Source organism: Macaca mulatta, chromosome 15 (assembly GCF_049350105.2).
Source record: "Macaca mulatta isolate MMU2019108-1 chromosome 15, T2T-MMU8v2.0, whole genome shotgun sequence".
NCBI classification, from domain to species: Eukaryota; Metazoa; Chordata; class Mammalia; order Primates; family Cercopithecidae; genus Macaca; species Macaca mulatta.
This window is the reverse complement of record NC_133420.1, coordinates 23,050,013-23,062,563: the sequence shown is the minus strand read 5'-3', so window position 1 is coordinate 23,062,563 and position 12,551 is coordinate 23,050,013. Positions and strand designations below refer to the sequence as shown.

The window sequence follows — 12,551 nt, the reverse complement described above, 5'->3', positions numbered from 1 at the left end:
CCACTCAATAGTTGAACAAAACACATGAATTTTTCTTTTCTTTTTTTTTTTTTTTTTTTGAGACTGAGTCCTGTTCTGTCACCCAGGCTGCAGTGCAGTGGTGCAATCTTGGCTCACTGCAACCTCCACCTTTCAGCTTCAAGCAACTCTTGTGCCACAGCCTCCCGAGTAGCTGGGATTACAGGCATGCACCACCACACCCAGCTAATTTTTGTATTTTTAGTAGAAACGGGGTTTCGCCATGTTGCCTTGCCCACACTGGTCTCGAACTCCTGGGCTCAAGCAATCCATCTGCCTTGGCCTCTCAAAGTGCTGGTATTACAGGCGTGAGCCACCGTGCCCAGCCACATGAATTTACCAAAAGATCTGAACACTTTTAAGAGACGACACATGAATGATCAATAAGTACATGAAAATGTGACCAATATTACTAGTCATCAAGAAATGCGAGTTAAAACCACATCAATCCTAATACAATGCTCGCTAGAGTGACTAAAATTTCAAAAACTAGCAATAACAAATGCTTGCAAAGATGTGGAACTGAAACTCATATACTACTGGAACTAAGATGTATGAACATTTTGGAAATATATTCGGAAATTTCATAAAAAGTTTAACATATACCACATGACCCAATAATTCCTAGATGTACGACTAAGAGAAATAAAAACACAGGTCCATAAATCCTTATACAAGAAACTTTATAGCTGCTTTATTCATAATAACCAAAAATTAGAAGCAGCCCAGGTATCAACAGGTAAATAAACTATGGTACAGTCAAGGAATACTCTTCAACGATATAAAGAAATGAACTACTAACACCAGCAACACATGGATGAGTCTCAAATATCATGCTAAAACAAGCATAAAAGAGCACATATTGTAAGATTGTATACACGTGACATTTTAGAAAACAGGCAAAACTAATCTATCATGATGGAAACCAGAAGTTACTGCTTTTTGGGGTAGAGTAGTGGGATGGACTGGGAAAAGTAAAAGGGAATTTTCTGAAGGGATGGAAATGTTCTGTATCTTGATGGAATGTGGATTACTAGGATGCACACATTTATAAAAATGCTTAAACTTAACACTTTAGATCTGTGCATTTCATTGCATGTAAGTCACAACTCAATTTTAAAAAGATAAAAAGGACATGGGCTTTGGGATCACACAGGGTTCATCTCTGCCACTTACCAGCTGTGTGACCTTGGCCAAGTGTTAAACTGTCAGTTTCCTCATCTGTAAAATGGGGAGAACAAGAGTTGAGAATAACCTTGCACAGCTGCCAGGAAGAGTAAATGAGATAAATGTTTTAAAGTCATTAACATACAGTAAATGCTCATCAAATATTAACAAAAAGAAATTAGAAACCTTTTATCTTGTATTTCCACAGAGTTCGAAACATGCATGACTAGAGCAGCTAACTGCTGGGCAATTCATATATGTTATCTCACTTATTTTTTAAAACAACATTTAACAAGAATGACTACTGTTTCAAAGATGAACAAACTGAGCTTCACACGTTGCCTATGCTACTCAGCAGGAAAGCAGGAAGGCCAGGATGTGAATTTTCATTCATGTTTTTTCCACTGTACCACACACCCATGCATTTCATTAGGGTCACTTTCAGCAGGTATCCCTGCAACTGTCAGGATAGCCCAATTTATATGAGAAGCTCCCTCCATTGTCAATAGTGCTGGCTCAAGCCTCAGGCCTGACACTGAAAAGGAGGCAAATTCTGATGGCTTTACTAGTGAATGGAAGCAGGGTTGCAGCCTGAAAATGCTGTAGAAGGCTTTTACTTTATTCTTAGGCTTCAAAGATGGTTCCTGATACTTGAGGACTCTGATTCCCCCCCTCTTCCCTAGAATAATTTCAAGACAAGAGAATTCTGAATGTAAAATCTGTACTTTAAGTGGAAGCCAGAACCTATGTGGCTTAATTTGGCAGAATAGCCATGGAAATTTGGCAGCTAAAATGAGAGAGAATTTTTTAAATGCATGTCTTTTTTCTTAATAATGCAATGTTCTTAAAAACAGAAAACTCAGAGATAATGAAAGATATCCTGTAATCTCATTTTCCCAAAAACACCACTATTAACATTGTATCACCCTCCAGACTAAAAATTTGCCTTCTCCTAAGTCTACAGCATCCTACTGCATGAATAACCACAATCCATTTATCGAATCCCCTATTAAACTTAAATTGTAACTTTTTTTTTTTTTTTTTTTAAAGACAGGGTCTCGTTCTGCTGCCCAGGCTGGAGTACAGTGGCGCGATCTTGGCTCACTGCAGCCTCCGCCTCCTGGGCTCAAGCGATCCTCCTACCTCAGCATCCCCAGTAGCTGGGATGACAGCCATGCACCAGCACGCCTAGTTATCCCATTTTTTTACTATTATAAATGCTAAAAGAAACATCTGTAAACATACATTTTTCATAACTGTCAAGTATTTAGGATAAATTCTTAGACATATGAATTGTTAAATCTAAATTTTCTTTTGTCAGGGGGAGGGTGGAGACAGGGTTTCACTCTGTTGCCCAGGCTGGAGTGCAGTGGTGTGATCACAACTCACTGTAGTCTCGACTTCCCAGGCTCAAGTGATCCTCCCAAGTAGCTGGGACTACAGGCATGTGCCACCACACCCAGCTAATTTATGTATATATTTTGTAGAGATGAGGTTTTGCCATGTTGCCCAGGCTGGTCTCAAACACCTGGGCTCAAGGGATCTACAAAGTGCTGGGATGAAAGGAGTGAGCCACCTCGCCTGGCCTATAATTTTAAATTTTATATTTTTAAATTTTAAACTGTCAAGTCTGCAAAAATAACCTGCACATTATCAGTTTTGATAGATATTAGATTACATTTTTAAGAGTTCCCATTTTCCCACCCTCTCATCATCCCTAAAAATTATAATTATTTAATGTAGGAGCTGAAAACTCAAATGCCTACATAGAAGACGAGCAGGAAACATAAATGGGTAAAGGAGGCTACCAACGTTCTGTGAAAACCTGAGAGTACATGCTCATTTAAAGAAGGCAGCGGGCTGAGCGCCGTGGCTCACACCTGTAATCTCAGCACTCTGGGAAGCCTAATCTCAGCACTCTGGGAAGCCGAGGTGCCCAGACTGCTTGAGCCCAGGAGTTGGAGACCAGCCTAAGCAACATGGTGAAACCCCATCTCTACAAAAAACACAAAAATTAGCCCACCGCGGTAGTGTGTGCCTATAGTCTCAGCTACTCAAGAGACTGAGGTGGGAAGAATTGCTTGAGTCCAGGAGGTCAAGGCTGCAGTGAGCCATGATAGCGCTACTACACTCCAGCCTGGGTGACAAAGCAAGACCATGTGTCCAATCAATCAATCCATATAAAGAAGGCAGCCACTACTCTGTTCCAGCCAACAGATGCCATATAAAACTCTGAGCTCAATGTTAGATATTACAATTTATCAAGAAAGCCAGAAATCCAAAGTTTTTTGAAACTCTTGCATGTTTTTGGGTTTTTTTTTGAAATGGAGTTTTGCTCTTGTCGCCCAGGCTGGAGTGCAATGATGCAATCTCGGCTCACTGTGGCCTCCACCTCCCAGGTTCAAGCAATTCTCCTGCCTCTATCAGCCTCCTAAGTAGCTGGGATTACAAGCATGCGCCACCACACCCAGGTAATTTAGTATTTTTACTAGAGATGGCGTTTCACCATGTTGGCCAGGCTGGTCTCGAACTCCTGACCTCAGGTGATCCACCCACCTCAGCCTCCCAAAGTACTGGGATTACAGGCGTGAGCCACCACGCCCAGCCATCTTGAACATTTTAAATGTTGACAACTAACATGATTTTATTTAAACATCCTGGAAGTCAACAAAATACATCTATAGGGCAGACCACACTTAGGACATGGAATTTTGTACTAACAAATGAAAAAGATCTTTAACACTGTATTTTCACTTTGAATCTTACTCTGCAGTTTTGATTTTCTTATGCTTACCAACAAAGCACATACAATTTTGGTTCACAGTGACTGTCAGCTCTCTTCAAAGAGAGAGGCTTATCTTTTCTTTCAGATCATATCTATGACAAATACTGGACCAAAATAAAACAAAAACAAAGTAACTTCGGGTAAAGAAGCAAAGAGTGGTCCTGGTTGACCAAAGAGTACCCAGAAAGGGCCTCATTTAGAACTGAGTTGTTATAGTCTCAGCATGTTTAGAATACATGAGCTATTTAGAAAAAAATGTTAATTTGTAAAACTATGTACAACTTTGAAGAGGGTGGCTTTAATCTAGGGTATCCCCCCCCATTACTGATACGTTTGCCTAACACAGAAAGTTTTCTCTTTGGCAAGAGATCAAAAAAGGAAGAGAAGAATTCCCATGTACTCCCTTGTTATCAAGTACTGAATTTAAGCAATCTCTTTCAGCCTTTTTTTTTTAATAAAACAAATGTTTATTAAAAGTCTTTGTCTCATCTGAAAATGTTACTGCAATACTGCTCCCATGGAAAGAAAAATTGCAGAACCTAACTAGCCTCAGAACTTCTTCTCATTTCTTCTCAGTCATTCATTAAAATCTCCAGATTTAGATATTCAAGCAATCCCTTCACCCACCAGAGATAGTGGCAGACATCCATGACTATCCAAGGACCCAACAACCGCCTTTGAATGCAACTATCTTTTCATCAATTGTAAACAAGTGCTAAACTCTTGGCTCCATAGGGAGTTGCTACCAAGTCAGTATAAACTCAAATAGGGGCAGAGGTCAAGGGGATGAGAGTTCAGCCTAAACTCTGGATCTCATACCACTCCTACCCTGATCAAAAGAATCCTTATCAGAAGGGAACTCCTCAGCAAAAGGCCACATTCAGAAGGCCTGATCTAGCAGCAATGCCACAGAATCAACTGAAGCTCTGGAAGCAGGCACTCGGAACTATTATGAATGTAACATAGCAAAATCACTAACAATGTTGTAGAGAAAAAGGGACATAAAGGGAGAAAACAAGGGAGATTTGTGAACTATGTTTCAAGAACTTACTTGAAAAATAGTGGAATAATCCTGAATCTGAGCCACAGCAGACATCTCAGGAACCTATTCCACAATGAATCATTCTACTTTGTGTCCAAAACCACCCTAATACATGCAGAAGAGGCTCAGATGACACTTCAAAAATAGTCTTCATTCTTTTACACAAAAGATTATATATGTTATAAATCATTACACTGCCTTAGCCTTCCACCATTAGCATTTGAGATTTGTCACTATCCAGAGAGCTAGAGACAGGATAGAAATTAATTATTTAATAAAGCAGGGGCTCTGAAGTCTCAGATACTTCACTAGGTACCTTGGGGTGAATAATTTAATCTCCTCAGGCCTCATAGTTCTCATCTGTAAGATGGGGATTGTATCTTTTTAAACAAGTCTTATGAATGCTTAATAAAAAATGCATGTGAAACATTCTGTGCACAGCAAATATTAGGTATCCTTACTATTATGTGGTAAAAGTCACATCATATTTTGTGTCTGCCTTCCTGATTAAACCAGAGTCCTTTCTGGGCAGGAACTATGTCTCAGGTGGCACCCAAAGTAGGGAGGGAGAAAAGAACAATAACTGTGTTAAATGAATTAGGTATTATCAAGCCAAACTTAAAATCAGATATTTTCTATGCTATAATCCTTCTCACACTTACTGAACATATGCAAAGTGCCTGGCACGTAAGGAATACCCAGTGAATGGTAATTTCCTTTGTTTCCTTCATCTGTAACAGTCTTAAGTTCACTCTCAGTAGACAACATCTGGGCTTATATGAACTACTTTCTGAGACCAAAAATTGTGACACATAGTTTGACAACTAGGAATAAATCCATTAGGATATGGGACAGAATACTGGAATTTTAGGGTACACTAGCTGAGATATACATTTCTCTTTTGTAGCTGGAAGAATCCACAAAAAAAATATCTTTGGGATCCCAAGACACATGATAGTTGAATGCAAAGCCAGAGCAAGTTCGTGGTGTCGGGCTTTCTTTTTATCTTGCCTACTTTTTATCTTGCTTTTTTCATCTTGCCTGTTCATCCCACCAACACACGTAGAACTCTCCTTGGTGGGCATCTACCAATATGGCAAGATATACCAAAAATTAATTTAACTTACTTTTTTTCTGAGACAGGGTCTCACTCCTGACACCCACACTAGAATGCAGTGGTGCAATCTCTCAGTTCACTGCAGCCTCAACCTCCAGGGCCTCAGGTGATCCTCCCACCTCAGCCTCCCAAGTAACTGGGACTATGGGTACACGCCTAGAGTCAGGGTTTCATCATGTTGCCCAGGCTGGTCTCGAATCCTAGGCTCAAAATAATCTGTCCACCTCGGCCTGCCAAAGTGCTAGGATTACAGGTATGACCCACTGCACCCAGCACTTAACTTTCAAGTCTCTTTTAAAATACTCATAAAAATATATATACATACACACTATATTACATATAGTGCCATATACTGTATATTAATACATACTATTTATTATACACATTATATATATATATATATATATATCATTTATATAGATCCCTGATCATTAGAATATACTTTATTTTTTAAAGTCTGAGTAAACAGGAATCCATGGTAATAGGCAGATTTTAAATTTTACAAACTTTTTATTCAGTATGCTTTCTATAAGACCTTGCTATTGACCAAAAAGAAAGTGTATAATTCGAGTTATCTGTTTTAAATAAGCAGAAGGTTAACTTGTTTAGTCTCCTGAGAAGTTAAATGTGTTGGCAGATGGTCATTTGGGAGAATTACCTGCAATTGGCTGGGGGAAAGGACCAAAATACCCTAACAGTCACCCAGATGGTAAAGAAGTCCCGACCAAATAGTCAGCAGCATATGAGCTCTTCTATTCCTGTGACTGAACTATTTAATTGGAGTCTATGGTCATACACTCTGAACAAGCCCAATCTCATCTGAACTATTTACTTGACGTAGTAACTTATACCTGCTAACACCTTTGTGTCATTAAGAAAACACAGGCTAGTAAGCCCAGCACTTTGGGAGGCCGAGGCGGGCGGATCACAAGGTCAGGAGATCGAGACCACAGTGAAACCCCGTCTCTACTAAAAATACAAAAAATTAGCCGGGCGCGGTGGCGGGCGCCTGTAGTCCCAGCTACTCAGGAGGCTGAGGCAGGAGAATGGCGGGAACCCGGGAGGCGGAGCTTGCAGTGAGCCGAGATCGCGCCACTGCACTCCAGCCTGGGCGACAGCGTGAGACTCTGTCTCAAAAAAAAAAAAAAAAAAAAAAAAAAAAAAAAAAGAAACACAGGCTAGCTTAGTTGAATAAAACACAGTTTCAACAGCCCATTAGTGCAGAAAGACTGAGAATTTCAACATTGTACTACATAGCCTAGAACAGCATACACTTAATAGTATTTACCATTTGTCAAGCACTATTCTGAACTTTAAATACATTACACTTCACTTAATCCTCACAGCAACCCAATAAAATAGAAATACATTTTACTGTCCTCATTTCATAGATGAGAAAAGGAAGGCAGAGAGTTTAAGTAATTTAACCAAGATTACAGTGAAGCCAAGTTGAACCCAAGCAATCTTGAGCCAGAGTCTATGCTCTTAATTATGAGAACACATTTGGCTTCATAAAAAAACTAAAGCACTCATTTTAAACGCAAACATGTATACACAAACGTGTTCTCTGTGGCATTATTTATGATGCAGAAAAAACTGAAAATCTAAATGCTCAACAATAGCAGGATGGTTAAATAAATCATGATAAAGCTATTTACTTATTTAATGAAATATCCTTCCATTAAAAATATTTGTGAAAATATTTTTCACAAATCATTTCACGACTTGGGACAATGTTCCCAATGTAATACAGAGTGGGGGAAAACAAACAGAACACAAAAATTGCATATATAGTATATATAGATTCCTAATTAGGTAAAGATGAGCTCGGACACAACCTGGAAGGACATACTCTCAAACGTGAAGCAATGGTTATTTCTAGGTGGTGGGATTAGAGATGCTTCTATTTTCTTTTAGTGTTTTCCATAGTGAACATACATTATTCTACTACCAGTTTAAACAAAAACAATGTTTTTTTCTTTTAATCAAGCTATACCAAGATCCTCAACCAGCTAATATGTCTAATATGTCTGACTTCAAGCAGGTACTTTCCTTGGGATTATATCCTTTGAATATCAGACAACATAGCACATAACCAAAAAAAAAAAAAAAAAAAAAATTCAATCTTCAACTTTAGAAACTGAATTAGAATAAGTATTTTCAATTTTGGTCAATGTTTACTCTCAATGTAATTACTTGTAGGATTGTTACAAGAGGAGAAATGGACTTCATTATATGTGACCCAAAAATTCAGGAACAGTGTTCCTGAAATAGATAATAAGAGACAAAAAGTTTGGAGAGGAAGAACAGCTGTTGCTAATCCAACTATTTACCCTTTGACCCTCTATCTGGCCAGTAACTGAACACTATCAACTTGTTTCCCTGTATTATGTGCTGTTTACAATCCCTGAGAGGCATGAGAGGAATTAATAATTTAGCCTAGAAAGCTGACAGCCTTTATTGGGAAGCCCCCTGTCTATGGGGCAGAAATCAGAGCAAGTAGCTGTCCTGAAGTCACAGGTCCCTTTACTGTTCCTGTTTTATAGCCTAATTGGCCCCCAAACATAAATCAATTATTTCTCCTGTTTTAAGCAACAATGACTTCTATTCTCTAACTTCCCTTGTATCAAGTCGGTCCTTGTTCTCTTGAGTTTTACAACTACACGGTAAACACGATGGCCGAGGAAAAAACTGGGGGAGCAGGGCAGACAGGGGTTATTTGGAAACAGAAGCACAGAAAGGTTATGCTGTTTTGAACTTCTCTTGACCTTTGACTGCCCTTGTCCCTAGCTTATGCTAATGGACACGGTACAGGGACACTTCTTGTAGAAATGAACTTAGCCTGAACCTGTGCCATAACATTGGACTCCAGGAAGCCCAGGAATCATAGGAAGGCAGCTAGAGTGTGAACAGCTGCCCATATTATGAGCATGGCTGCCCATCTGCTTTATCACATTAAGAGTATTAAAAAAAAAAAAAAAAAAAAAAAAAAAAAAAAAGCCAAGTCATTTAATTGGACAAAGTCAGTCTTTCCTCAACTAGTTCCCACACATGACACCTGTTGTCCCAAACCTGCTGCCTACAACCACTGCCATGCACAACTGGAAATTAGCAACGAAGTATTTCCTGTTCCAAAATAAGGGAGTGTGAGCAGGCTTTCCTATCAGGAATCTGGGGAATGGGGGGCAATATTTGGGCCTCCAAATTCCAAAGATACAACACAAGCAAATCCCTAATATCCTCAAAAGTCATGCGGGGCTTGGCATGGTAATCCCAGCACTTTGGAAGACCAAGGCAGGAGGATCACTTGAGCCCAGGAGTTCAAGACCAGCCTGGGCAGCGTGGTAAAACTTCATCTCTAGTCAGCTTAAGAGGAAAATACCAAATTTTAAAAACTTTTTAAAATACTGATAAATTCAGATCAAATTTGAGGGAATAAAAAATATTAGAGCAAAGGAGTTTGCTGGTTGTGTCATTATTTAATGATCAAAGTATAGCGTGTATGCCTTATTACAGACTTGTTGACTACAGGCTTAATGTAAAAAAGAATCTTGCCAGATGTAGCTACTTAAGGGAAAAAAAGGTTTTTAACAGAAATGAACTTTTGATTAGTTCTTACATTTTTATGGTACCAATCACAGGGCAATTTCCTGAATAATGGGTGATGTCAAAGGTATATCATACTTGAGGAAATCAGGCCAAGTATAGCTCAGCAATTACATTCATAAACACTCAAGTTTTTTTAGTTGGGGTCATGTCAAACCCTCACATGGTTGTTAAACAGTGACTGTAACTGTGCATGTCCTTAGTGGTAGGTGAGCACCAGTCTCCATGACCAAAAATGTCCCTAATTTCCTTTGAAAAAGCCACTAGTTCTGTGAATTGTCCTTTCCCCTCCTGCCCCTAAAAGTCCTGCACCTCTAGCCTATATTAGCATATTTCTCATGTAATGTATTTTGCTGTTATGCTCATCCATTAGCTGCATCCTTCAGCTATTCCTTTAGATTGGGGAGCAAAATCTTTAGATTGGAGGAAGTGGAGATGAAGATGGATTGATTCAGCTCACCTTCCATGATTGCTTCTGAGTGAAAAGCTACACCCGCCACATTTCAGATGTTCACTATTGCAATTGGGGGAGGGTGGAGAGAGGTAGACTTTCTGCTTGTTTTATAAAGTGCTCTCAGTAAGGAGTGTTTGAGTTGAAGAGTCATCTGATTCGAGGCCACTCATGTTCTTTGTAACTTAGGCTTTGACCAAGAAATTCTTCACTTCTTCCCCATATACAGTAAGTATGTGAGCCAGTCATCCATACACTAAGGCCTAGTTGAGAAAAACCTTTGATTCAGGATGGCTGGGTTACTAACCTTGGAATGTAAGAGATCTGGTTTTGAATGAAAATTCATAACACACAAACAAGAAGTGTTAAAAACTTTTTGCTCTGGTCAGTTACAGGTGGATCCCAATAATCTGTTTTTGGTTTTCTGATGGAAATAATAGAACTAGGGGAATTCAAATCCGGCAGGTGTCTACAGTACTAGAAGAGGGTGTAAGGGCACAGTTTAACACTAAGCTCTTTTGATATGTAAGTTCTTATACTTCCAGAAACTGTGCATTCCAGATCTACATATTAAATGCTGAATCATTTTTAAATGGGCTCTTGATTAATAGACATATATTTTTTAGTGCCTCCTATGTTGTCCTTTTGTCTAAAATGAAAGCTCTCTTTTGCATTGTAAAACTACAATATATGTCATCTTATTTTCCCTGAGCAATCCAAGTGTAGTGCATATTCTATGTAAAACTACTAAATGACAATGGAAAATGTTTAGTAGATTGGGGGAAAAATAACAAATAGTTTTACACAATTGTTTGTAGTTATATTTAGGATGTACTTACTCCTTTGGAGAAAAGTGAAATTTGTTTTTTTTTTTTTTTTGCCATGTGATGAAGACCACTGTGATTTTTTTATAAAGTAGATAATACTTAAAATGGCATAATAATTCTGCACTTGAATTTGTACTGTTAACAGCACATATGGAAGACTTTTAAACTTTTTATTATTGTTTTGTAACTAGCATTCAGTTATTATTTTGGATATTTCAGGGTTCCATTAAATTAACATTGTATTTGGACAAAGTGTAACCAAATTAGCCAGTCTGTTTTCTTCCATGTTTAATCACAAGTGAGAGATAGAACTACTTCAAATTCAGCAGGCCACCAAGCAATTGGCTTAAAATTCACTTTCTTAAATACTGTGACTCTTACGTTCTCGGCTTTTTAATGACTTTATTTATTTATTTATTTATTTTAGACACAGTCTCACTCTGTCACCCAGGCTGGAGTGCAGTGGCCTGATCTTGGCTCACTGCAACCTCCGCCTCCCAGGTTCAAGCGATTCTCCTGCCTCAGCCTCCCGAGTGGATGGGACTACAGGCACGTGCCACCATGCCTGGCTTATTTTTTGTATTTTAGTAGAGACGGAGTTTCACCGTGTTAGCCAGGAAGGTCTCGATCTCCTGACCTCATGATCTACCCACCTCAGCTTCCCACAGTACTGGGATTACAGGTGTGAGCCACTGTGCCCAGCCTAATGACTTCATTTTTATTTTTTTATTTTATTTACTTTTTTTTTTTTTTTTTTTTTTTTGAGACAGAGTCTCACTCTGTTGCCCAGGCTGGAGTGCAGTGGCGTGATCTCGGCTCACTGCAAGCTCCACCTACCGGGGTTCACGCCCTTCTCCTGCTTCAGCCTCCAAAGTAGCTGGGACTACAGGCGCCTGCCACCACACCTGGCAAATTTTTTTATTTTTTATTTTTTTATTTTCAGTAGAGACAGGGTTTCACCATGTTAGCTGGGATGGTCTTGACCTCCTGATCTCGTGATCCACCTGTCTTGGCCTCCCAAAGTGCTGGGATTACAGGCGTGAGCCACCGCACCCTGCCATGACTTCATTTTTAAAGTACTTGCGGCCAGGGAAGGTGGCTCACACCTGTAATCCCAGCACTTTGGGGGGCTGACGCAGGTGGGTCATGAGGTCAGGAGTTCAAGACCAGCCTGGACAAGATGGTGAAACCCCATCTCTACTAAAAAATACAAAAATTAGCTGGGTGGGGTGGCGGGCGCCTATAATCCCAGCTACTTTGGGAGGCTGACACAGGAGAATGGCGTGAACCCGGGAAGTGGAGTTTGCAGTGAGCCAAGATTGCACCACTGCACTCTAGCCTAGCTGACAGAGTGAGACTCTGCCTCAAAAAATAAAGTACTCACTCAGTCACTTGAGATAAAATGCTTGGGGTAGCTTTTCATCCTCAAACTTAATGTTTTTACTAGTTCATAGTGTTTGGAACAGTATGTGCCAATCACTAAGACTGCTTCAGAGTTTGCAATTTTGTATGTTTCATTGCCAAAGAAGGCTTAGTGG

At 39.5% G+C, this 12,551-nt stretch overlaps 1 protein-coding gene across 4 annotated transcripts in view; it reads right to left on the bottom strand.

Annotated features, from left to right (window-relative positions):
* NR6A1 (nuclear receptor subfamily 6 group A member 1) overlaps positions 1-12,551 on the bottom strand; it is a 254,770-nt gene that overhangs the window by 200,823 nt on the left and 41,396 nt on the right. For 2 of the 4 annotated variants that reach the window (XM_077968050.1, XM_077968051.1), the window contains exon 3: positions 1,195-1,239. The exons of the other annotated variants lie outside the window; for them this stretch is intronic. In XM_077968050.1, the coding sequence (XP_077824176.1) occupies positions 1,195-1,239 (45 nt within the window). The remainder of the gene's footprint in view (positions 1-1,194; positions 1,240-12,551) is intronic. 4 annotated transcript variants of the gene reach the window in all.